General features: G+C 36.9%; 1 protein-coding gene across 4 annotated transcripts; it reads right to left on the reverse strand.

Moving 5' to 3' along the window:
- Positions 1 to 356: 356 nt before the first annotated feature.
- Positions 357 to 25622, reverse strand: LOC144643901 (uncharacterized). Of its 4 annotated transcripts, none has more exons than XM_078503288.1 (20): positions 25427 to 25621; positions 14432 to 18894; positions 10833 to 10916; positions 10491 to 10647; positions 9723 to 9808; positions 7800 to 7883; positions 6907 to 7000; positions 6549 to 6620; positions 6403 to 6467; positions 5789 to 5895; positions 5641 to 5701; positions 5339 to 5385; positions 4791 to 4895; positions 4422 to 4502; positions 3933 to 4025; positions 3752 to 3855; positions 2967 to 3085; positions 2023 to 2176; positions 1457 to 1557; positions 357 to 1105 (listed from the first exon to the last, which is right to left on the reverse strand). In XM_078503288.1, the coding sequence occupies exons 2-20, from the start codon at positions 18821 to 18823 to the stop codon at positions 992 to 994; spliced, it is 6120 nt and encodes a 2039-aa protein (XP_078359414.1). In that variant the 5' UTR covers positions 18824 to 18894; positions 25427 to 25621; the 3' UTR covers positions 357 to 991. The 4 variants fall into 4 exon arrangements, with proteins under 4 accessions (XP_078359414.1, XP_078359415.1, XP_078359416.1 ...); XM_078503289.1 differs by lacking the exon at positions 25427 to 25621 and adding an exon at positions 24066 to 24283; XM_078503290.1 differs by lacking the exon at positions 25427 to 25621 and adding an exon at positions 20443 to 20564.
- Between the last annotated feature and the right edge of the window lie 957 nt (positions 25623 to 26579).

Below are 26579 nucleotides of genomic sequence, written 5' to 3' on the forward strand. Positions count from 1 at the left end.
ACTAAAGTCATCTCGATACGCAATCTTTGCGCTGGCAAGTCACCAGTCAATCACATGTTGCTTAGCGACGCCAACTTGATGACGCCTCAGAATAAATTACCAAAAACGAGTCTTCATCCGCATTAAGATCAAGAATAGAGATATTTCTTGTAGGATGGGCTTCTAATTGTCAAACGTTTTTGAATCTTGGTCCATAGCTTATCAATTTGTCACACCACACATTCATGATTCTAGAAATCGTAAAAACCTTTATTACAAACCCGCACGGAGTGCCAAGACTCGCTAAACTTCTGTACAACAAACTAGTGAAGATCTAAACGTAGAAACATGCGGGGTTTTTTCATGGCATCTTTTAAATGAATCACACAATGAGGTTTGGAACAACATCTCCATTTTAAAATAGGTGTCGGTGTCTCAAGTCGGGTCAACAATTGGCGTTTTTGAAAAACACTATTTTAACCAACAGCTTTAAATGAATGTTTGTCAATTTGGTTAAAAATCTAAAAAAGCCCTATTTCTCCGGAGTTTAAAAAATAATGGCCTTTTGTTACTCAAAATACGAATTATCAAAACATTGTGAAAATATCTAAAACAGATCACAATCAATCTGGGAAAATTTGGTGGTACATTTCGGGTTTTCATCTATCCTACATAAAATAGCTAAATTTCTAATAATATGAGTTGTATGTATAATAAAATAGTTATTTTCCTTTATCACTAATCGTGATCAAACATTACAATCTGAGACTAAAAACACCCATGGCTATATCCCAGGGGTTGTACGTCAAGAAAGGCCCTAGGGAAGGGGAATTAAAGATGACTTTGATGACTTTGATGGCTTGAAATCACGTAAATCATACGAACAAATTCTCAAAGGGCCCTAGCGGTGTGCATACGAATGGGTTACGAATAATTTGGCAATAATTACACTACCAAAATTTCCGGGGGAGGGAGGGGGGCATACGAGTGACAACTACCCTTGCGAGTTAGTTTAAATGCTAGTTTCCAAGTAGCTGTCAGATTCTGAATAAGATGAATCTCTATCTTCTTCATCTCTGTGGCCTTCCCTCTGTTCAGCGGTTTTTCGCTTTGCTTCTAGCTCTCCCTACAAGAAACAAACATTTCTATTTCTTAATATTCGTGTACAACGTTTGCATTTTGCTTTGAAGAAGCGCTTTCTGATGGGCAAAGATATGTGAGTTTTTATGCTGCATTTACGAAGGTTTATCCATGCTAAAAGCGTCACATTCAACAAAAGCAGATGCAAGTGGCATTATGAGCTTTTAAATGATGCGTGTCGTGATTTACAACAGCTTTTAACAGATTTTAACAAGAAACATGATTCTAACGATTCTACGAAAGACTGTCGTGATGTAATGAGCTTTAACACCAATGTGCTGTGATTTAGATTGAAATGAATGTGGCCGTGAAATCGTGGCAGCTCTTGAAACTTTACCTTTGGTATTTTTTCTTGAACAACAGTACGAACTCGTTTAGACACCGTGGAATGAGCACGGAGAATTTTCTCATTGTCTTCGATGCACTCAGCAAAAGTAACTGAGAAGTTAAAAAACACCAGTTACTGAAACCCTCAATATATTAATCCCAATCATTTAAAGCCAAGCCCGTGAGATGAGACAAAATAAAATAAAAAACAGTCAAGGAATACCCTGAGACGGAGGAACCTAATATTCTGTTTTGTTTGTTTGTTGTTAGCATATGTATGTACACACACAATCCGTAGTATGCATGAATTCACGACAGTTTACGTCATCATTGACACAGTATCAGGCACGCATGCGCTATGCTAGATATGAGAGGCACCAAATTGTATAGTTTTTTGAGCCGTTTTGATCTGAAATATATGAACCTGCTTGTTTCAGACCTGCTTTTGGTCTGAAACAAGGTAAGGGTCTAAATAAATAGGCCTAAGGGGTCAGCTTAAGCTTCGAACTCGTTAAAAACGCTGATGAGTTCGATCCGAACTTGTTTGATCCCACAAGTAAAAACAAGTCATCTTACCATTGTCTGAACCATGTTGGTTCCTGTTGAGGACCACATCTACTTGGCGCAGTTTCCGGAGCGTGTGAAGGACCCTGCTATGGTCCTTATTCCAAGGGTATCTTAGAACCACCCACTTTGTTGGATCCTCCCAACTGGCACATCGATCAAAGATCTGTCCAAGGCAAAAAGAGTTTATTTTCCCTAAGTGTTCTTATAATTATGTTGTTCTGTATGCCGTCTATCTCCATACCAACAAACGGAATCTTGACAACAACTTATACGATTTCAAAACCATCTATGATAGTGGCGGACATACTTTAAATTAGCGCAATAAACAAAATGAAGATACAGTAAACACCCGCGTGTAAGAACCTAGTGGTTTAAGAACCTGCTGGCAGAAATTTGCCATTTTAATACCCCAAAATATAAGAACCTGTTTAGCCAAGCAAATTTCAGCAGGTTCTTATATGTGGGTTATAGAAAATTTTTATGAACATTTTTAACAGAACATCCCAAACTGTATTTACAAATTTATTTACTGTATTTCACATAGACTGTAATTGTCTTCTTTGGACCTTGCATGAGGCTTGAAGCAATACAGTTATGAATAAATGCTGCATAACGAAGGACCAAACCCATTTTTTTCTTCTCGTACAATCAAAAACTATGGCTCCTCCTTAGAAATTAAGAACCTTATTAAGAACCTACTTAGCCTAAATTACCAATAACTACCCCCAAATACAAGAACCTATTTTGCCAAACTTATAGGTTCTTACACGCGGGTGTTTACTGTATTGGTAATGAGATTATCACATTTATGTTTCATCCTTTTTCTGGCAGAAGTAGAAAGTGGTGACTAAAGTTGAGATCATGATGGCTATCAATTAAAGAAAAGCTAAATTCCCTTTGGTAGAAGTAGAAGCTGTTACAGAGCAAAGAATAAAGAGTATTTTGTGAAGTACCTTTCTGCCACTCCTGAGAGCCTGGTGTAGATATGGGATCACATTATAGTTCCACACATTAACGAACCAGCCCTCTGCGGCCTTGTAGTCCATCGGGCATGAGAAAAACAGCGAGGGGCCTAAAAAGACAAGTGCATCAATACTGACTTACTATTACGTACAGGTCTTAAGGAAAGAAAAGTATTTTGATGTTAAGCTTGGTAGAGCACAAAGAGAAAAACAATTATCAGTCAGTAAAACAAGCAACTCGAAAATAAAAAAAAAATCATGTGACATCACTTCCTGATCGGAAAATATCTCTCAATTCTGTTTCTTCTTTTTCCACACTGGAAGTTGTGAGCTACTTGAAAATCTCTTTAAATTACAGCAATATCCCCGAATTACACTAAAACCATTAAAGGCTCATTTCTGTATACCGTAGAATTCCGGTAAGCCCTGGGCTTATACAACTTCGTAAGGGGTTTTGGGTGGGCTTATAAGCGGAGGGGCTTATATCCGGGAGGGCTTATAAGCGGAATGAAAAAACGTTTCAAAACGAGCCACGGGAGTGTTGATGGAAATACGTTCTTTAGTTAAAAACGCATAATAAAGCAACATTTAGCCCTATTCAGTACTGTCGTCCGGAAGAGGGGGGCTTATATCCGGGGGGGGGGCTTATAATCGGATGTATTTTTTTGTTTCCAGGATGATGGGCCTATAACCGGGGGGGGGGGGGCTTATAAGCGGGAGGGCTTATAACCGGAATTTTACGGTATATGTTTATTTTAAATAAGAGATGTAGTTACCAATTGTGGCATCGGAGTCGCAGAAATCCTCCAAGAGTTCATTCAGGTGGTACCAGACTTTTGACAGCCAATCAAATAACTCCAATAAATCATCACTTTCAACACTAATAACACACCAGATGATCAGTACAATGTAACAGTTGATAGAGTGTCCCACTGACAAACAGCACACAACACTTACTCAGTTTTAATCTGACTCCAACTCAGTTTACGTCTCAGGAATCTGCCAAGAAGCCCACTGTACTGTCGGTCATTTACAGACACTCGCAGCCATCTAAAATACAGTAGAAAAACACACAAAAGGGTAATTATGTAATTCATTTTTTTGTAACAAATATGACAAACAGAGAACATAGGGAATGACCCCTCTTTTCCACTAACCAACCAAACGACAGACAGACAGACCCCATTCCGGCATTGTGTTGTTCATTCATTCATTCATTCATTACAGACAGACAGACAGACAGACCCCATTGTGTTGAAATAATGCCATTTATTCATTCACAGACAGTTAGACAGACATTTGACCTGCGATCAGGCGGTTAACAGACATTCAGACAGACAGATAGACAGACAGACCTCACTGTGCTGAAATAAAGCCATTTATTCACAGACAGATAGACAGACATTTAACTTGCGATCAGGCGGTTAACAGACAGACAAGACACACCTGAAGTAATGGCACAGGCTTAGCTCCTTAGAAGAGAAAGGTCCTTTTCTGCTCTTGTCACGAACTCCAATGATGTATGGGCTGCCAAAAAGATTACAGCATTAACACAAACACCTTCACTGCATATAATTAAACATACTCCTTATCCATTTACAAATACTTAATTTTCGATGTCATTTCAGGGATGATAGTTCGGAGTGACAAATGACAACTTGTCTGGCATTCAACAAGGAAATCTACATTATAATCTGAATGCCACACATGGAAATTATCTTATTAGCATGGATGAGGGCGTTTATCTGGTCATCTCTGATGCCATCCTCTTTATGAAAGCCCCAGGTATACACGCTGAATAAAGCCACTACGTACCAACTGCTGTTTTTCTCAAGCTGCGAGAGATCAAAGATGTCAGCCAGTGAAGCCAGACAATTTAACTGATCAAGTACAATGACAGCTGGGATGCCATCTTTGGAGCTGTTGAAAAAAATCACATCGGTCAAGTTGTTTCTTTCTTTAATAAATGAATCTATGGTGAGGCTCTTTATTTCCTGGTTACAGGTTATAATAGATGTCATCCACGAACCATGTTTAGTTTGCGAGAAAAAACCAAAGGGAAAAAAACGAAGTTTCCTCTCTCCCTCTGTTGTGCCATGCACTTGCACAAGTTTAACTGACACTGACTGACAGAAGAACTTAGCAAGCTCCAAGTTTTTCTAAGGAGCTCCACTTCAACTGCTGATTCCTAATTAGCCATATACGGCACTATCAGTCAATCAATGTGAAAGAAGATTTTTGTAACGTTGGAGCAACAGGAATGTTCTTAATCTAACACAATAGGACAGTACTTATCCAATGTTTCATCTGACGTATTAAAATAAAGCAACCATCTTTTAAGACCCTATAAGGACAATACGTACCCTGACATGCTGTTCTGCATCAGAGAGGCAAGATCTCGTTTCAGTTCCTGTAATAGCACACCAACAAATTGAGTTCAATTTCTAATGTCCTGTGTAGCAACTAGAAATAACTTAGCTGAAGATCACTAAGATTATAACATAACTTTGAGGAGTCTATAGAACTATAAATATTCACATTCTTCCTTCCACCATCTGGACAGATAGTTAGAGGGTGGGTACACAAAGGGTGGGGGGGGGGGGAGAACAAAATGATAATTATGCATATATTTATGAACAGGTGTTAATAGATTATTAAAACTCACTTTTCGAGTTTGTTGAGTGACATTAAATGTTACAACAGCTGGTGATGACTTCCATCCAATCCTGATAAAAAGTGAAAAACAAAATTCTAAATAAATGCTATGGGTAAATGAAAACAAGTTAAACTGGTTCCATTGATGAACAACGTACCGTTGAACAACATGTTCTGCTAGTTTGGCTGCCAGGTATGACTTTCCTAAGCCCTGTTGTCCACACAATACAATGCTTCTGTGCTCCAACAACTGCTCAACATAATTCTGTGAAGATCAGAGCATTTTATATTAAATTAAACATTCAGAAATGTCGAAGATACCTACATATAGTTCCTCATTTTCGTTCATACCCTCTAAGGTGACGGCTCTAGTTAGTCCCAAGGGTTCATTGTATAACATCATGCAGACAAAGTGTAACTGTACAATGACTCTTTAAATTCCCAAGAGTGAACATCTGATTTCTCATTGAGGCATCAATATCGTCTCAAGCAGATAGTTTATGAGAATACAGAAAAATCGTCAACTAATACTGTCTTGATATGCCACAGAATTTTTACAACTGACATTAAAATAAGATAAGTAAAAACCCGATATAATTTTGTTTTTTTATAATTTTTTTTATTGGGGTAACGTTAATTCCTCAGACCAGGCAGGTCTGAACCATCTATACATTTTTCATGTAATCTAAGCATGTAGCCCATCAGGTTGTTTACACAGCTATATCCAGATAACTTCTGATGAACGATCACACATATTCATTTCCTCATTCACCTCTATTGCCTCCTTTGGCAGCAATGTGTCATAAACAAGTGAATCACAAGAGAAATGGCTTCCGTCTGTGAGAAAATAAACACAATTTTTTTAATGAACAATGGAAGACAAAGACAAAAAACTATTGCTTAGAGGTAAATATTTACCTTTAAGTTGGATGACACAAGGATTACTCTTATTTGACAGTTCCACACGAGGAGAGCTTCTTTTCAGAGAACCTAACAAAAATAAAAAACAACAACCTTACATAAGATTCCAGTGCAAAGTTTAAAATATAAATTATCTCTGCTGATAATCATTCAAAGTATTTCTGAGTCCTGCAGAAAGCAACTGGAACCTATTTGTACTTCTAAGTGGAGAGGCACTATGAAAGTTAAGTGCCTTTCTAAATAAACTCAAAACCATGATGCAGAGTTAATTGCACTGACCATTACGCCACATGTGCCTCCCATAGTGAACATAAGAACTGCTTAATAGATAACAATATGACAAGACTTATCAGACCTGGACTCCAGACAACCACGCCTGTTTGAACCCCCTGTATGCTGTGTGCTCCAAGACACAAGTAGTCTTCTGGATCAATTTTTTTCATGTGCCCCTGTGGACAAAAATGTGACCAAAATGTTCTTCACAGCTCTCCACAATATTGGCTGAATAACAAGTGTTTCTTAGCCAAGACAGAAAAGAGGGTAGCAATAGATCTCCTGTCTTCTGCCAAGCACCAAAGCCCAGTAACGCATGCAAAGTGCTACAGCTATTGACAGAAAGCATAAGGGGAAGGGGGGGTTGAAACGTGTAACTCCCTATGATTCGCATTGTACAAAGCGTTTGCACATTTGTTTACACTACATACTATATTTGGAAAATTACGAGAACCATTTAACCAATCAAAATTACTTTATTTGGATTAAATTCACAGCGCGCACTAGCTCGTGCTCGATGGCGTAGTCTTGTTTTTGAACAAGCTTGGTTAATAAAAGTTAAATTTGGTTAAATTCTCCTGTTTCATCTTCTTGAAGAAGTCTGGGGAACTTCGCTTCGATACACTTAATGTGTTTCTTTAGTTTCTGTAAGAAATTTACGGCGTTTAGGTCGTAATTCAAGCAACTAAAGAAAAAAGTTCATTCGCGTGTTTCCAAATATGGCACTTAGCAAAATGAATATTCAAACGCTGTGCGCGCGCGTTACACATTTCAACCCTTATGGATTTCTGCTATTGGTGATAGCTCTCTGCACACATTGCATACCTACCTGATAGGCAGATGTAAATGTGTTTCTGACTGAAAATATAATTATATTATTATTTTGGTCTTCCATAATGGACTGCTGATGCCTGGTTAAATACAGTTAAGGCCAGTAAGATCATCACACAACTCATCTAGGTTAATGTCGCTTACCACAAACGTTTTCCTTGCAGCTTCCATGACTCCATTCCAGTCAGCTCCCTTAACTGTCACTATTCCCAAATGGATGTCCTTTTTCTTTGGAAATTGTCAATGAAAAAAAAAAAAACACAATTAAGAGAAAGACCACTGGGGCAATGTTCAACCAGAATGGTTAAATAAGGCAACTAGATAACTAGATCTGGAGCCTAATGCACGGCTTCCAAAGCTAGTCTTAGGATAAACTACAACAAGTGACATGGTGTTGAACAATGACAAAGAAAACATGAAACAATGATGGACATGGCTTGTAACGAGTCTCCCTTTATTAAAGAATACTGCTGCTCTAATTGGCAACTTCATCTATGGAAAGTCGTACTAGAAAGTATTTAAGACTCTTAAATACAAATTTTGTGGGGCCCAGTTAAATGACAAATCAACCCAGAGGACAAAAATGCCAAATACATATTACAGGCAGTAACTGGTAAAATTTACTGCCTGTAGTGTAATACCACTCTGCCTAGAGTAGAATCGCTTAGAATTCTTAAAGCCTCAACTCGATTGGTAAATTCTTGTAAAGAAATTCAATCAGCACAGTGCAACACCCTGTTCCTTGTAGGCTGAAATTTCACAGGAAATGTTTTACAAGTTGAAAAGTTCTCTTAGCTGTTTTGTTGAAAACTAGCGAAAACACTTGAGTCATTACAGCTAATAAAATGCTTATCTACTGTTTGAGAATTGATGATAGGTTAACCGATCAGCAGACCACCAATCAAAATATCATGGCCTGTCAAGAACACACTTAAGTATCTTGAGGAATTTAATAAGCCAAGATATTTAATTGGTTACTATATTTTTTAATGCTTGAAAATTTGTCATCAGTTGACCTCTTTTTAGATTATCCCTCAAGAAATTTTCACTGGTTGAGAATTGTTACTAAATGAAAGAGTTATAACTGGGTTGCTAAAATGCCTAAGAAACATCTGCTTGGTGTACTTAAGTTACAATGCTTTTTAATCAGTTGAGAAGTTCAATCAAATTATGCTTATGAAACTTCTGCTCTCAGAACATGCACTTAATTGAATGTGCAAACCATCCCAAATCTTGTCAAATTTTTTCTTATTCTCTACACATGCACTATCACAGCATGTTCACCTAAACTTAGATAACTAACACTTTTGATAGGGGATTTGTCAAACCAGAAAATTAGAACATTGAGATGCACTAGATACACTTTCGTAGCAACAGTGTGGTAGTTATGTGAGGTAAAGAATGTTGTGTCTATCTGTTCCATATACATTTCTTGCTCTTTACAAAAGAGCCTTGCATTGGGTAATGTACATGCAAAACAGGCAGTGTTCATAGAGGGACTTTCAAAAAACAAGGTGGTAAGTAATGAAGTATACGTATTGGCATTGATTTTATAAAATATTGTTAATGTTTGATTTACATAATGTAACCATAAGGTAGGTAATCCTAAAGAGATAAGTGTTTGAATTGTCTATTCAATGTCGAGCAACCCTTTGGTAATAACTGATGTTTTTATTTATTTATAAGTGTTAAAGAATGAAACTCAGTTTAACCTTAAGTTCATTACTGTTGGTTATGGCAGTAGTATATTCCCAGTGTTGAATTTTTGACTCAGACATTTCCATCTCTTTTTGGGAGAGTATTTTCTTCAATTTCTTACAATGTAAGATACAGTTAATCTGAGGAGATTAGCTGGTGATGGAAAGCAGAAATGGATGCAAAAACATTCGGTTATTGGAAGATGCATGAGGATTTTGACGAATGTTTAACATTCAGACAGGAGGCATGCATACACCCCCAGAGCCTTCCTAACCATTACGACCACCATAACTCCCACAAATAAATAAATAAAACTAATAAACGTACATAAATTAATTAACAAACAAAAAATAATATATAAATATTCACCTTGGATGGAAGGTGGCCAAGTGGAACTGTAGAAAACCCTCTGAGGCACACATCAATTTCAACTGCCTCCTCATCATCTGTGTCAGCTGGAATAAAAATTATTTTGAGCTCTGTTATTTTTTTTATTTTTTCCAGACATTGGTGGGCCAATCTTTTTAGTACTAATCTTTCTTTCAATATTCCAAGCTAGAGCACTTACTCCCCCTTTGTCAAAAAGGGGAAGTAGTGGGGCCAGAGCCTAGTGGGGCCAGAGCTTATCCCGGTTTCAGTAGCATAAAGCGACTACCTTATTGTTACTTATTTTCGCGGGACTTAATTTTTGCGATTTTCAAAAAATCGCGAAATACATAACAGCGAAAATTTATTTAAATGTTTTCTATTGTATTTTTTATTTTAATTGCGTATTTTTTGGCCAAATCGCGAAAATTAACTTCTACAAAATATGCCCGTTCCATTTTCGCACAATTAAGTTCCCGCAAAAATAAGTAACAATAAGGTAGGAGTATTTCTTCTTCCCCTGGTTGGCATGCTAGTCCATCACAGGTACCCCCAGCATTAAATTCACTGGTACCCATTTATACACCTGAATGGAGAGAGGAACTGTGGGAAAAAGTACCTTGCCCAAGAAAACAAGACAATGACCCTGGCCAGGCTCAAACCCTCCGCTCTCGAGTCCAGCGCACTAACCATTAGGCCACCCCACCTCTCACAAACCTAATCTAATAGTTAACTCATAAAATTAAGAACACAAACAAAAACAAATCTAACCGTGCTTGATTTTGTACAGTTTACATAGATTTTCCAGTCTCTCAGATGACTCTGTGCTACTGTTTTCAGTCACTTCTCCGTTTGTCTGATAATTAGCCAGACTAACGACTTGTTCTCGCAGCATGTCATTTTCATCATGGAGTAGTTTTAGCTCTCCCTAGAAACAGAAGTTTAATCATGAATATGTGAAAACGGTCAAATACAAATCTGTTTATTTATATATATCTTGGCGATTTTATATCTAGGCGATTGGGTCCAGTGTCTGAAAGCAAAATAATTTTTTAATGTCTGAAAGAAAAATGAAAGAAATTACAAAATTTCGCAAAAGAAACATTTACCAACCTTTATTTCACCGATAATTCCCTGTAATTCATCAGCTTGGTGCAGGGCCACATAAGCTTCCATGCTAAGACCTCCACAGAGTGCCTAGGTAGGAAACACACACACACACACCAGTGAATCATTGAAGTATAGTACAAATAGTTGTGTTCAAATTACTTAAGAAAACACCAGGCACATATCTGATAAAATGGTTTCTCACTTAATGACTTTTTAATGCATTCTGATGCCAAGCATTTTAAGAAATCAATCTAGACAGACCAAAACACCATCGCTGTTTTTAAAAAAACTTGAAGCCATTAAAGAAAAGAACAAGTCTTAAAAGCAAAATATGTATCTCCAAGTACATTAAACTGGTACACTTTGTGCACATGTATGTGGCTTGCAAATACACACATCCTTAACAGATTCACACATTGCCAGAAATGCAATTTGTCTAAAAATGCTCATCTTATCTAATAACTGATTAATAAATCTTTGTTGACAGTGTAATGTTGGATTTCTTTTCAGTTTTGTTGATTGAAGTACATTTTTTTAGTTTAAAGAAGTTACATTAACCCTCACAAACAGACACTGTCCCGCTATATTGAGTCATTTTATATTTAGAACAGTTCAATACAGGCTAAACACTGTCCATTCTGTTTTAATTAGCCACACATGCAGAGCATTATTAAAGTAATCAAATCTCTGCCCACAGACTTTATAAAATCAATATGTTTGTTGAACACATTCCAAACCCTTGTGTTTATGAAGGCATTGTGCAATGTGAAATCAGAATGAATTATTGCAAATTCAGTCATTCAATGTTGCAAATTTATGCTGTTGTCTTCTAACTACACTGCACAGTAAAAGGTTGCTCTTTTCAAATAACATTAAAAGGTCTGTCAACACTATTAACTCTCCTATTTAATAATCACACACATGTTAATGTACCACAGCAAAATTTTCACAGTTGTACAAAGTGAAAATAAAGCTTGCCACAGAGTTTGCAACAATAGTTGATTAACTGTAAATTTATGAGTCATTTGATGTACAAAGACTTCAGAAATACAGCAGCGCTAAAACCAGATCCAAGGTCAAAATCTTCATATTTACTGAGCAGGCAGAAAAAAAAGACCCATTTATATTTATACATGTAGCTGTGTATGATTCCTTAAGTTATCAGAACTGTCTGGGAAGATAATTTTTTCTTTAATTTTTGTGTACAGCGAGTTCTAAGTTAAGTATCAAGATAAGTAAATCAGCACACACTATTGCTGTACAATTATGATTTGTGAGTTGCAAGGTCATAATTTGTTGCCAGTTGAGTCTCTAATTCTCTATTTTAAAGAAGGTTTAGTTTCTCACCTCATGAGGTAAAAGTACTTCTAAACCACAATCAAAAGGGGAAAATATATGGATTACAAACTAAAATACTAAATAAATTAGGAAGGTAAGGACATTTTGCAAACATGATTTAAGCTTCAAAATGCAGTGTATGTTTAAATGCTGGTCTTAGTTGAACAGATAACACTTTAAGCTCTTCTTTAAATAGATGGTTAGAAGAATATTATTTACTAGAAAAGGTAGATGAAGTTAGATCCTTTAAAAATATAACTAAATAATACGAACTTGTAACTGTGAAAAGTTTGGCTAAACAACAATGTTGCAATCAATTTTACAAATTAATAATCAACTGTAGGGCTTTCTGAAACAAAAACATGATTTTTTTGAAAAAGAGGTTAGTTTTTAGCTTAACAATTACACAAAGCATTTTCTGTACGATACCTGAATGTATCCCAAGAAAGAACTCACAATTCACCTTGTTTAAAATGACCAGTTCTCAACCAGATATATTGTAACAAAACCAGGCACACACAGCTTTGAAATGGCCTCCTGAATGTTGCATTTTTCAGATGTTTTAAAATGGAAGCCTGGTGTTTTTCACTGATTGATGTGTGGTTAATAAACCACAGTGACAATGCATGAACAGATCATATTGCTATTATAATCTTGTTAGTTCATTAAAATACCTTGAGAAAAATAAACATTTACTATAGCTGTTTTAAAAGATACTGTTTAACCTGAAAAGACAAAAACAACGCAAAAAAAAAACACAAGTGGAAAAACTGCTGGTGCAAAAAAATTATCAAATAATCATGTGAATAAAATTAATGTGTTTCAACTTTTATGTCTGAATATAAATAAATCTGCTTATCACATACATGATAACCTGGATGAACAAAATGATTAAATTTAATTTAATTTAACTAAAAGACCTAACTGTCCTTTAACCTGACATTATCAAGTGAAAAGAAGCATTTAGCAAGAGCTGAAAACATGCACGGTAGAAGTAGAAAGAAAAGATGACCGATAATTTCCAATTTGTGACATAATAAACAGTCACCCTATAATTTTTATGTCTTATGAGTTATCTTTAACCCAGTAGTTTGACAAAAAATGATCAAGGGAAATGAAAAAGATTTCCTCAACTCTTTAAGGCACAATGCGGAGACAGTATAGCTGGTGCATGGTGAAATTTAAACAACATATTTACTGAAAAAACATGCTGTCTAATAAAACTTGTTAAATGTCAACATACTTGTATGTCTCTTCAAAAATAAAATTTTTTATACCCAATAATCTGGCAGGGCTTTCAGCTAATGATACAAAATACCGGTAGTTTATTTTAAGTAAGTATTATAATTTTTTATTTAATCAGCTCTGAAGCACAATAATTTAACACCCATGACCCAAACTTGATTGTGGGTTTCAAATTTATAAGTCAAGCCTAATGCACTCAGCATAATTCAATTCGATCACGCAATTTTTTTTCTTCATTTGTAAATAGAGTTCGGCTTGGCATTGCTTCCAAGTGTGTGTGAGAAGTATTATAATTTTTAATTTAATCAGCTTTGAATCACAATAATTTAACATCCATGACCCAAACTTGATTGTGGGTTTCAAATTTATAAGTCAAGCCTAATGCACTTAGCATAATTCAATTCGATCACGCAATTTTTTTTCTTCATTTGTAAATATAGGATCATCAGAATTCTGACTTATGAACATGTGGAGATAACTTGCAAGTTTAATTGCTGTCACTTAAAATATTCGAAATACTGACACATGTAGTTTTACTTCTTTGAGATTATTTTGTTATCCATACCCATGGCAAGGTAGGATTTTTGGTTTGAACTCTCCCACCCCTCTTGAAATTCAATTTTAGCTTAAGTTTATACTTTCCTTTAAAAAAATTAGCTTTTGAAACCCCTCTCCCCTCAGAATCTCCAATGACCTTCCTAAGGGTGGGTCCAATTGAACAGAGAAGATTAAGTGTCTTCCCAAGGATACAACATGATGGACAATGACCATGGAGAGCGCCTGAAGTCAGCCTGGTCGCCAATCCAGTATCCAGCACACTAATAACTATAAAGTGTCACCCCACTCCCACCTAAAGAAAAATAGCATTGCTTATACCTGGGTTTCCTTTTTTAATTTTGATCAATTCTCCTGTGTTTTGAATGTCTGCCTTACTTTGTACTTGCCTGCTACATGAATTGAACTTAAAAAAAACAAATACAACTTTAAAAAAAGTTACAAAAAACTAACATAGAACTTACCTTATTTTGCGTTTTTGGGGAGACACGCTGTTTAAATCTATCAATTGCTTTATCCAAGATGTCAGAATCCACAAATTCCAAGTTCAGTGATCTGCGCACTTCTCCTAACAGGGCATCTAACCTAGACTCATCTTTCTCATCATCGTCATTATTATTGACTGATAACAGTTTGTCGCCTCCAATGAAATTCATGTCAAGAGATTCTAGATCAGCTTCCAGTGAGACTTCTGGGTTTGGTTCAGTGTCCACAAAGACGACTGTCTCAGTGCTTCCACCAAACTCTCCAAAGTGATCATCATCAGATGAGTATGACGATGAAGACGCATCCCCTTGGGATTCTGTATCAGTAAGAACAACTTTGTCCTCTGCTGTACTGGCACCAACTGGTTTCTCTGATTGTACATCATCTAGTTTATCAAGATTTATTTTACCCACCCTGTCCTCCCTATCAAAAACACTCTTGTCAGGGTCGGGTGGGGGTTTTGGAGTGCTTGTGATGTGCATGCCATTTTTCTTTCTATAATCAATGAACACGTCGAGGCCTTCCGGGCTAGCTACTTCATGTAGCGGGTCATTATTCAGGAATCTAACTTCAGATGAAGTTAATTCAAGCTTGCTTTCTTCTTCACCATAGCTACTGAACAATTTCTTGACCCCGTCATCACTGTCTTTAGCGTCTTTACTTTTTAAACTGTCATGCTTTGAAGTTGTTAGTGAAAGAGATTGTTTCTCAAAGCTGCTTGCTTCGCTGCCATTTCTCTCCTTTTGAGAGAAAGCCCTGTCTTTTCGTGGTCTTTTGAGGCTGTGGGTGTTTGTCAACTTGCTTTGTGTCTCAATGTTATCAGTGCACTCACTTCCATCATATGAAACTTTCAAAGCTTTTCCTTCTTTGGGTCTTGGCTGTTTACCCCTATCATCCTTGTCTTCCAAGCACTCGACCTCTTCTTCAAAGAGCTGCGATCTAAGCTTCCACTCCTTGAGCTTTTTGCGAATGTCTTCACTACTTCCGTTACACCTAACCATCTTTGCCTGAATCACATCTTTTCGCTTCTCTCTTCCAGAGAGACCCCGCCTCAAGCAATCATAGCTCTTAGAAGACCTAGGTGGAACACCATTTGGTTTCTTAAAGCTTTCACTGTTATTCTGTTTTCCAGTGGGGCTACTTAAATGCTGCCAACTGCTTGGAAGACTTTTAGGGATTTTACTGGGTTTTGTGTTGTCATTCTGTGGTGATGGACAGTTATACTTCTGCACAGAGACAGGCTTTCGCGATGGTGTTTCTTTTGGTGGGCCAACATGCATACCGGCAAGGATTTGTAGAAGTTCTTCGACAGATACAGCTTTGTCAGCCTCCTGCAAAGGGGAGAGCATATCTGTGTTGGGGATGGGAGCAGAGGGTGGGGAGACTGCTCCAAAATGTTCCAGCAATGGAGAATGCTGTTCATGTGACTGTGACGTACATGTAGGGGGAGATAATGATCTTGTAATTGTTGGTGTTAGGATTTGTAATTCCAACTGTTTCAGCAGTGAAGTGGTGGGAAGCTCTTGTGAAACTGGCACGGGAGGAGTTTGAGTTGCAACTGAAGGTGGTGGAGACAAAGCTTTAAAGACCTCAGGAGGGGGTGTCTGAGTTCCTCTGTGCCGTCTGTAAAATTGCTCTGCCATTTCAAGTTCAGAAGTGGTCTCTTCAACACTATCTGAGTCATTTTCACACAATACATTTTCAGTCTCAAGGGTTTCCTCCTTGTCCAAGCTTGATAACGAGACTCTTCTCTCTGTCACAGACTTCACCACAGTTTCAATATCAGGGTCAGGTAAGACTGTTTGCGGAGACTGCAAGAGCTTTTTAATACTCATCGCCTCAGCTGTAATGATGCTTTCTTTGTCTTCACACCGAGTGTAAAACTCGCTGTAATCAGTGTCATCGAACTCCAGCCTGGGTTCTTCAATCTCTTTTGGCACAACTTCATCCACTGCTTCAGTGAGTTCTTCTTCTCCCAGTTCTTCAGAGAAGAAATCTTCCTCTGTTGACTGAGGTGGAATTTCAGAAAACCTTTCAGAAAGAGTTTTCCTTCTTGATTGCTCAGAATCTGAACTAGGTGCAATACTGCTGGTAGACTGAGGGCCAAACAGGGCTTCCATTGCGCTGACTTTGCGGTGAGTCACAGTACTTACCAAGCCATCATGAATGTTGCCATTGGTGTGACGATGGAAACGAGAAGTTGATCCCACTGGCTGTTTAAAGATCCTCTCAACTTCTGAGTCGCTTGAAGAGCTTGTATATGACGAAGCTCGTTTCAAGGTTTGAATGTGTGGCAGCTGGACTGGGCTAACAGGTCGAAATGTAGGTGGCTGCTCTTCCTCGGCAAATTCAACAGATTGTCTCCTCAATGCAAAAATGGGATCCCTACTTCCTAAGGAATGTCGAAACCTCCTTCGTTGCACTTTGGAGGAAGAATGGTCACCATTGTCTAGCAGAGAGATGTTAGAATCATCAGACATGCTTTTGAGAATACGACCACTATTAAGACTTTGTGGTCTGCGTCTCAATGGCTGAAATAATGGTTCTGAATGAACGCTGCTGTCATCAGAGGTATATCCAGAATAATCAAGGTACGATGCACCTGACTGAGGACGACCACTCCGCCCAAGTTTTCTTTGAGAAAGGTTTATGCCCATCGGTGTACTTTGAATTGGTTGGTTCTGTTGAACAGAGCGAACAAATGGTGACGAAAGACCACTCTCTGAATGCCAGGATGATGTGGTCAGCTTGGGAGAAGGAACCTGATAAACTTTGCGTACAAATGGGGAGTTGACATCCATCGGATGAGCCGTCTCACTGAATGACCATGATCTTCTTTTCAACTGAGCACTAGTCACATCTTTTTCTAGGTTAGACAAGCCAGCAATAGATCCTGGTCGTCTTTGCTTATTATTTCCTTCATTACGCCTTGAACTGATCAACAACTCTTGTTTGATTTCATTCAGTCGTGGATTCACAAGTTTTTCACTGAAACCTGTCCCTTGCCCATTGTTAAGATCAGGCATGGATGAACAGTTATCACTGTTGCAAGAAGGTGTCTTTACTGCTAATAAGTCCCCTTCTTTTGTCAAAACTTCAAAACACTCCATTCCACTCAGAGGAGCAAGGTAATGGCTATCTTTTGACTGCGCATTAGTAACTGATTCTCCATAAATTTTCGATGTCACTGGATCGGAGCATTGTTGTTCGTTGTAATGAAAATCATTTTGGACACCATTTTGATTTTCATCCACAACAAAATGTTCAGGATCCTCTATCTCATCAACTTCATTCAAACAGTCAAGACACTTTCTTCCATTTTCACTGCTGTGGCAATTTTCACTGACAGTACTGCAGTTTATTGAGGACTGGTAAAAGTGGCTTCCATTAATTGAAAACTCGTCTTCTTCAGCTAGTGGTACAAACATATCTGGCATGTGTACTTCCTGATCAAAAGTAACAGACTCACAATTATAACTGTCACTTTCAAAGGAAAATTCCTCATTGTCAGCTAAAGGAGCAATCTTTTCCGCATCATCTAGACCATTCTGAATGTAGTATGAACCACTTGGATTCTGTATTTCAAAGTCCTTACTTCCATCATCAGACGAATCCTTAAAATTTGCAGCTTGAGCATTTTTAAACAAAGTACTTTTAACCAAATCATCTTTGGCACATGCTTCAAAAAACAAAATGCGTTCTTCAACAGATTTTCTCTTTTCCCACTCTGGCTTACTCAGATGAATTTCATCAATCTTTGAACTGTCACTTTGGCCTTCATTGTAAGAGAAACGTTTTGTGATGTCTTGATTTTGGTTGCAAATTCCTTCAATGTGATTAAAGCTTGAAGGAGGAGCACTGCCACGTCTAAGCTTGGGCTTTGGGGGAACAGGAGGCTTCCTTCTCAATTTAACAGCATCATTCTTCGTCAATGTACCCTCTGGCGACGCACTGTAGTAAAGGCAATAGAAATCACTGGCTCGTCGCGTTTTCTCCACAACATCACACGCTGTGTCCACATTCTCTGTAACTGAAGTTTCATTCTTATCATTAGTCCTTATATCTTCATTCATGACATGTTCTTTGTCATCACCATGATCCTTTGAGGCATTTTCTTCAACAGCGGCTGGCTCAGAAGACAACACCAATGCGGTGTCAGTATTTGCTTTGCTTTCTTTATGTGCTATTTTGGCCTTTTTAGAATCTTTTACTGGTGATGAGTTAATGGATCCTTGTGAGCTGTCGCTACTACCATTTCTTTCAAGTTCCTCGTCTACAAAACATCCAGAGTCAGTTTTAGCTTTGCTGTCAGGTGCACTTCTTCCACGGTTGAGTCGGCGAGTCACTCCAGGCTTTTCTTTGCCACTCATGTCAGTTTAGTTACATGTAGGCTGTTTGCCATAATGGGGTCACACTGGCCTGAAATGCTTCAAGCTGATCACTGAAATTGATAAAAAAAAATTTATGTTTGAGATTCAAACTTAAAAGTGTATACTGAAGACCACATGTCCACATATTATACTAAAAAGATTTGCGTCACTAATCTCAATCTGTAGCACTTAAGTAGTCATTGTGTCGTTCTCTGGCTTAAAATCTCAGACAACACTTTCACAAAGGATGGATAAGTTCTAAAGCCATTGGCAGCCAAACACTGCCACACTTTGCACAAAAACGTGTTCTATTCCTCAATTTGCTATTCATTAAGAGATGTTCAAAAAATCATCAGCAAACTTTCAAAGTTCTTTCAGCAAAGTTAAGCAAAGTCATACTAAGTTAGCTGACAACTTCTAAAGTTTGCTGACGAATGTCTGAACATTTTGTAACAATTCCCATGTGAAAACCTTGCAACTTTCAGTATTAAACAGCTTACATGTGTATTGATCAAAGTGAAATGTTATGTGAGCATGGAACAAAGAAAAAATCTGACTCCCTGATGGGAATCTAACCCATGGCCTCCCAGATACCGGTTGGGCACTCTAACTAACTGAGCTACAGACACTTGTGGCAAGCTGGGCCATTTACTAGGTTCATAATTATGTGACATGGGTCCCGGCTGCAACTGCAGGCTCAGCAATGTTTGAAATCATGATATGTGTAATAGTAATGAGAGATGGTAGATTGTAGCTCAGGGTGAATAAATGAGGAAGTGATATTGAGAGCTTGAGAGCATGGGACAAAGATCATAGCATATAGCATCCCACACTAATTGAATTGCTTGGTTAATACCCCTTACATTATTATTTGCAAGCTTGTTTAGAGACATCATTGATAATTAGTAATACAATATTTATCCTTTATTCCCAACCTGATTTAACTCTTGAACAGATTTTTATGTATCACAGATCCTTCACTTAAAGTTATTTTCCTTCATGTGTCATGCACATTGCAGTTACGTTTCAACTCTTATCAAATTATTAAACTTCTCACTAAAGATAAATCTTTTTGAGAATCAGTAAATGAATGTCTTAACAACAAAAGTTCACAAGGGTTAGATTTGTTAGAAGTTAAAATGTTCACAAACAGCTTAATAGAGTCAACTTTGAGCACTACCAACTTAAAGTGTCATAAATATTCAATGCATAGCATCTCTCATGATCAAATCATAAATCTGTGTAACTATTTATAAGTTAAGACACTAGAGCATCTACATGGGACAATTAGCATTTCAAGAAATCAGTTTCATATAGAGACTACATCATCTGATTTTTCCATTTAAAGGGTAAATTTTATGATCAATGGAATGCAGGTTCTACACATCCAACTTTGTCATGCATGTCTGATTTCCTTGAAAATTTTTTCCAAATGAACTGAGATATGCCATGGTCTAGTGTTTAAATGCTGTGATATTGCTACAGGTTTTGAAACGTACCAAAATCAACTGAAGCAGAGAAATCAATAAAGCAAAAAGTTATCTCTGTCACTACAGTTGAGATAATAATCATAACTACTAGACGGTATAAAACAACAAGAAAACCAGCCTTTGTCTTACCGAAACAATGCAGATAACTTCAATTTAAACCAAAATTTACATGTCCATGTACTTGTAAGATGTTGATGCAGCTTTTTCAAAGCATGGATAAACCAACAACTATCACTGACAACCTTTGCAAACCAGTGTCAGTCAATATTTGAAACTTAAGACTGCTTCAAATGTTTAGTCAAGTAAACAGACAGAATGAGCTCAAGGTATGCGGACAATGTCATTTACATATAATTGCTTATATCATGCCTGACATTAATATTAAGGGTCTACATGTATGAAACAAAATGAATAACTCTTTCAAGGTGATATACCTTGTTTGACTTTCAAGCAAGAATTAGAGAATACATGGTCATTATAAATGGAATATTGGCCAGTTGGCATAAGTTAGAAAAACTTTATCCAGACAAAAAATATGGCAGCATAATCTTTAAGACAGGAAGGGCACAGTTGATTTTAAAACTGATAAGGAGCTGCATGGTTTAGCATGGGAGTTAGCTTTATATAGTCAAAATGAGAAAACAAACAAAACTATTAAAAATTTACACCAGCATTTAAACTCATAGCACAAATTGAAATGTTCACAAAGAAACCATTAATCTTTTGATACCCTAGTATGTACAATCTTGAGTTCAAAATACCATAAATTGAGTTAATTCTCCACTTCAACCTTCAAATTATGGTAATGCTAACCCAATTTGGTATAATTAGCATTTGACAAATTGATAGATACCTTAAATTTCCCACATGCATACCAAATGCTGTTGTTAAATTTATTAAATTTTTAGGAACAAAATTAAAGCTAATCATATTGAAAAAAAAAAACTTAAAGAAATGTTACCAATTTGTTTTAGGTTTTTTAAGATGACATTCAAATTCTGAGTTACATGTATTATTCAGGTTGAAATAAAACTTCCAGTTTCTAGGACATAAAATATTCAATTTATAATTATAATGCTCTACACTCAGTTTCCAAACTTAGCACAATCCCATAGGCCATTTTCAAAAATACCATTAGTAATACTCTTTGTTGTCCCTCAAAAATTTTGCATAAGCAAAGAGTATTATGGTATTTTTGAAAATGGCCTATTCAAAGTAAGGTATGTCCCAGAATGGGTAAATATTTTTTTTTTTTTGTGGTTATGTTTTTATATTCCTGCCTGGTTCTCAAAAAAGTTGTTTGGACTTTCATTAAAGAATAATTTGATTTGTACCTTTAAATCTTGGAATCCAATTAAAACCACTAGCCAGGTCACTGATTGAATTTATTTAACAATTATTCGCCGAAGGCGAAGTGATTATTGTTGAATAATCCCCAAGACGAAGTCGAGGGGATTATTCAACAATAATCACTGAGCCTGAGGCGAATAATTGTTTTAATATAATTTTTAGAGGTGATCATCAAGAACTTAAAAAAAAAAACGATAGCAAACAAGAAAACAGCAAACACAAGTGTTTGCTTGCATACGGTGTAAACCAGTTTAATTCATCGATTGCAATCAGAATTTATTTAGTTTAAGCAATAAAACGGAACAAAACAAACACTATGAGAAAGATAGATGTCCAGTACCTTTGTATGATTGTTGATGACTTCTAAGCAAATGTGCGAACCCTCTCGAAAATGAGTAGCTTCGGTGAGAAGAGAACTAAATAATGTTTGCTCAATCGATTTGACTGAGTTTCTCATCGATCGCCAAAACCGCCGTGTTTACGATCATTTCTAATGCCTTGAGAACCATCTCTTGAAAATATTTTCGGTCCAAAAACCTTGGTAGTAAATGTGAAAAATACCCAATGTTTAAAATATCCAGAATTTGGACTGATTTCTTTCAAATCAAAGAAATTTTCATTCAGCAAAAGCGGCCATGTTTACTTGCCTGGATGTCAAAGGTGGCGTGGCTAAGTAACCAAGCCTTCAAAGCTATAATCACCTCGCGCGGGGTGAATATAGCCTCATAAGCTGAGCTTCTCGACCAATCAGAATGCTTCAATTCTTATAATCACCTCTGAAATTATACTAAAAGCTTTTAAACCCTGGTACAGTCAACCCTCTCTAAAAAGACACCTCTATAACATGTAAGACAGACACCTGGTGTTCAGGTACCCTCCCTGTCATTTCCAGTCATTTTAAGTAACTAAACTCCCTATAAAACAGACAGTCTCTAAGACAGACAGTTGGAGCTGGTCTGGACTGTCTCTGTTTTAGACAGAGTTGACTGTATCACAAAGTGGCAAGAGTCTGGAAAATGTGTTTATTGCAACTGGGTTTTTTTAACTTGTGGTTCTTTTCTCATACATTTTCCTGTTAATAACTTCCACCAGGGCTAAAGAATACCAATCCTTTAAACCAGGACATTTTTGCAAAGGGTTTATTATATCAGGGTTCCACTATATTCTAAAACATTCCATTGCAAATCACAAATTACACAACGATTTTCTTTCTCTTTTCCAATACTAACCAAAACCTCCAGAATTTTGTTAACACCTTGCTCTTAACCTTCCGTCACACAGTCAAAACTTACGTAAATAAGGTTTGATGTAAAAACATAGCTTACCCCTTTATATTGGTACAAAGTAAGGTCTATTTGCTTAATGATATTTGCCGTGCTCCTGAATTATAATTAAAAATAACATCTGCACTAAAAAGGAATTCAGTTTGCCCCAGTGTACATTGTATTTTGATTGTTAACACAGTTTAACCCATGCTGCTAAAAGGTAAAAGTTTAGTTAACATTATATTATAGACTGAAGTGTATTTGGTTGATTAAAAAATGGTCGCAAAAACAAGAGATGTCATTTAATTGCTTGTAAAGTTTTGGTACGTTATTTATTCAAATGCTTCAACAATATTTGTAGTATAAATAGTTTAATTTATCAACTGATGACTTAAAAAAGATGTTTCAAACACCCCAGGGTGGGAAACATTTTTATAAGCTTTCTATGATTGCTATTTGCATTGCATAGCTATCTTTGTGGTGAAAAAAATTGTCAAAGCAGATAAGGATTTGAAGAGATAGGTGTAAATTTGCATCATTTTACTTTTTTTGGTGTTATTTTTCCGACGGGCATAATAACATCAATGTTGTCAACTGTTTGCAACTCGCATGTTCATGACATTATTCTGAATCTAATTGAATAACTAGCTGTGGTTATAAACAACTTCTTTTTGGTGGGTCTTGCAATACAACCCATCAAGCCAAGATCGTCAAAAAAATTTCTCTTCTGCAAAAGTTGCCACGCATACCAAACTTGCATTTACGCTGGATAAAATTCATTTTGATATGTCAAATGAAAGCAATTATATGTTACTGTTTGCTTTTCATCACTGAGGGTGGATTAACAAAAATTCTACATTCCTTTATTAAGTAGCAGCTAGTAGCTTTACTCAAAAGCACGTATGCAACAAGCTGTCTTTATATAATTCCCATGAAGTTGATCCCTACATGAGCTCAGTTGGAAACGTACACGTAGCAAAACTGTTCATGAAATTGTAAATTATACCAAAGTCTGAAAAGCGATATGTCAGGTATCTTTGAGTGATGGTTTCAAGTACAAGAATCCACACAAACTAATGCGGACAACACACAAACATTTACACACAAAAGAATCGCCAAAAAATTAACGAGTTCTACCTCACAAGGTGGTTTTCCGGCGATCTATTGAACTGCTCCAACGTGAGCACCGTTTTAAAATTCATCTCAGCAAGGAGCCACTACTAAGAACACAAAGATGAAATGCACCCTCTTGGAAAGTGCTGGAAAGTGGGATGAACTTGTAGTAATAAAATTTACATAAACAGCGCCGACACATCAGATATCTTAGTGAGGTGCTCAAGCATAAAACCGCAAAGTTTGGGATCCCAAGATATGGCACGATTTTAAAGCAAAAATCTCGAGTTTGGTTTATAGCGAGAACAATTATTTCGACGATACGTTAGTTTTCCAACCAACGTGAAGACCCACAGAGAACGATTTACAATTAAAAAAAATACACCTAACTGTAGAATGAGCTTGGTTGACCAATACTAGCCATAATGACATTTAAACATTTTGTTCTTCTAATAAGAACAGCTGATAGCCGATAGCGAATGCTGTAGCTCCAAATGGGCCATTTCCCCTTCGAAGGCGTGATCTTGAAAGTGCTAACGAACTACAATCTGCGAGCGCAATTATCTTTTGTCTTCCGTTCAAAACCTGAAAACGCATTTACGAAATGAAAAGTTTGATTATAATCTTTCAGTGGAGACGAAGCAGTGAGGATTAAAATAAAACCGGACGTTCAATGCGAGAATTGCGTGATTTATCAACGAGTTGTATTGCATCTTGTAAATCAGCTTAAATATGTATGGCTGATATAACTTTCTAAATTTAACCGACCTTTTAGGCAAACAATGGCACCTCTTTTAGGTGAAACCGATCGTGATTTTGTGAGCACATTTATTACATTATCATACGTACAGTCGAGTTCCTAGTGCATTCACGGGAATAAACAAACGTTTATTGGTGTCCAAGGTAGAAAAGGAAGATTTTATGAAGTAGGAAGGTTCTCTAACATAAGCACGTTCATTGATTGTCGTGATTAGACGCGTGGCTCTCCGACGTGATACGCACGGTGGCGCTCGTGTAAATTTCAGCTACAAACTACACGAAAAGAACCGTTCAAATACAATGCTATTTAGCTGCTTTACAGCGGAAACAAACCTCAAACAAACAACAAGAGAATGAAATTCAATAAGCTTTATAACGTTGCACACGGTGGTTTATGGTTTACGCTAAATGCCCAGCGACCGTGTTGGCGTTTATTTGCAATGACTGAATTCTGCGTGGAATAACAAAGTAGTTCATACCGCTAATAGCACAGCAAATGAACCAAACCACGTGTTGAGAAGCAGCGCGATTTTACGTTCGTAGAATCACGCCAACTTCTCGTTAATTCCATGCAGAATCCAGGCAAACAAGAAGCCCGGTATTCGCTAAACACTTCACATTCTCACCTTCCATAAGATTTAGCGAATGTCCATCCATTTTCCCGTGAGAAGCGTGGCTCAAACCGTGACCTAACCACTGCCTTATCACGTCTTGATGTCAATCTTTTGTTGTGGAGAAAATAACCCCAAATCAACTGTTCCGGTTTGATCGCCACTCACAGGATACGATAAAATAATCTTCAACTGCCAAAACACTTGAAGGAAATTGTGGTTGCGTGACGTCACAAGCCTCTTTACGATGCCGTTGTGTCCATCTTCCCGCCTTTCTTTGTATGCAAATTATTTTATTTTTACTTCTTTTATTTTATTTTGAGGCATTGTTCGCTTAAAAAAAGGTCCTCTTCGTTAAAATTAATTAATTTCAAGATAATTTAGTTCAAAAGAGAAGGACGGCTGACGCGTGGTGTAACAAAGAAAAATACAAAGCAGCGTTTTCATTATAAACTGGATTAGAAAAAACAAAATGTTATCTTTTTGTTATTTGCAATTTCCTATGTTTTTTAACGTTTCCTGTTTAATAGTGTACTGTGAAACCACGAAAAAGGTGGACTCTTTTATAGCTCAGATGAATTCAAAGAATTGAACACAGATCATAACCGTATGTTCCAAAGATTCAGCGAGCTAATCACAGATATGGTGTTTTGTTACTACAATTAAGAATATCAAATCAGCAAAAAGATGCGAAAGTTGGCATATGCGACACCATTTCATGTACATATTTTTCCATCAGTAAGCAAAAGTTTGTCATCTTAATTGCACTTATTTTAAAAATTGCTTTTATTTTTACGTGTGAAACACAAAATTTTTGTTTTACATTTTAAAGAGCTTATGCTAAATTTTACTTAATTCTTTTAAAATTCGTTACAAAGTCCAAACGAACAGCTAATCAGCTTTAATTTCATAGATGTCGAAAGTTTACGCCGACATATTAAATATTCTTCCGACCACATGTCATTTTTTGTCAAAACTAGTAGGTGGTCTGTGCATGTTTATAAGTGTCGACGGCCATAACAAGATGTTTGTGCGATACCGCGAGTTTTACTGTGTGCTAATGAAGTTAGCGTTTGGGGGCAAACCATTTCGGACTGAAACTACGAAAATAGACCTACATTCTTCGAGAAAATTCCTCCATTCCAAAATCCCAACAAAGAAACAGCCG

The sequence above is a fragment of the Oculina patagonica genome, chromosome 2 (genome assembly GCF_052425735.1).
Source record: "Oculina patagonica isolate OP01 chromosome 2, crgOcupat, whole genome shotgun sequence".
Taxonomy (NCBI): domain Eukaryota; kingdom Metazoa; phylum Cnidaria; class Anthozoa; order Scleractinia; family Oculinidae; genus Oculina; species Oculina patagonica.

Bases quoted from the DNA above. Each gene is read 5' to 3' on its own strand.
- LOC144643901 (XM_078503288.1), bottom strand. From the start codon at position 18,823: ATGAGTGGCAAAGAAAAGCCTGGAGTGACTCGCCGACTCAACCGTGGA. The intron at 10,648-10,832 runs GTTGGTAAATGT...TTCTGTTTCTAG, and splicing joins GAATTATCGGTGAAATAAAG to GGAGAGCTAAAACTACTCCA. The intron at 3,856-3,932 runs GTAAGTGTTGTG...GTGTGTTATTAG, and splicing joins TGGAGTCAGATTAAAACTGA to TGTTGAAAGTGATGATTTAT.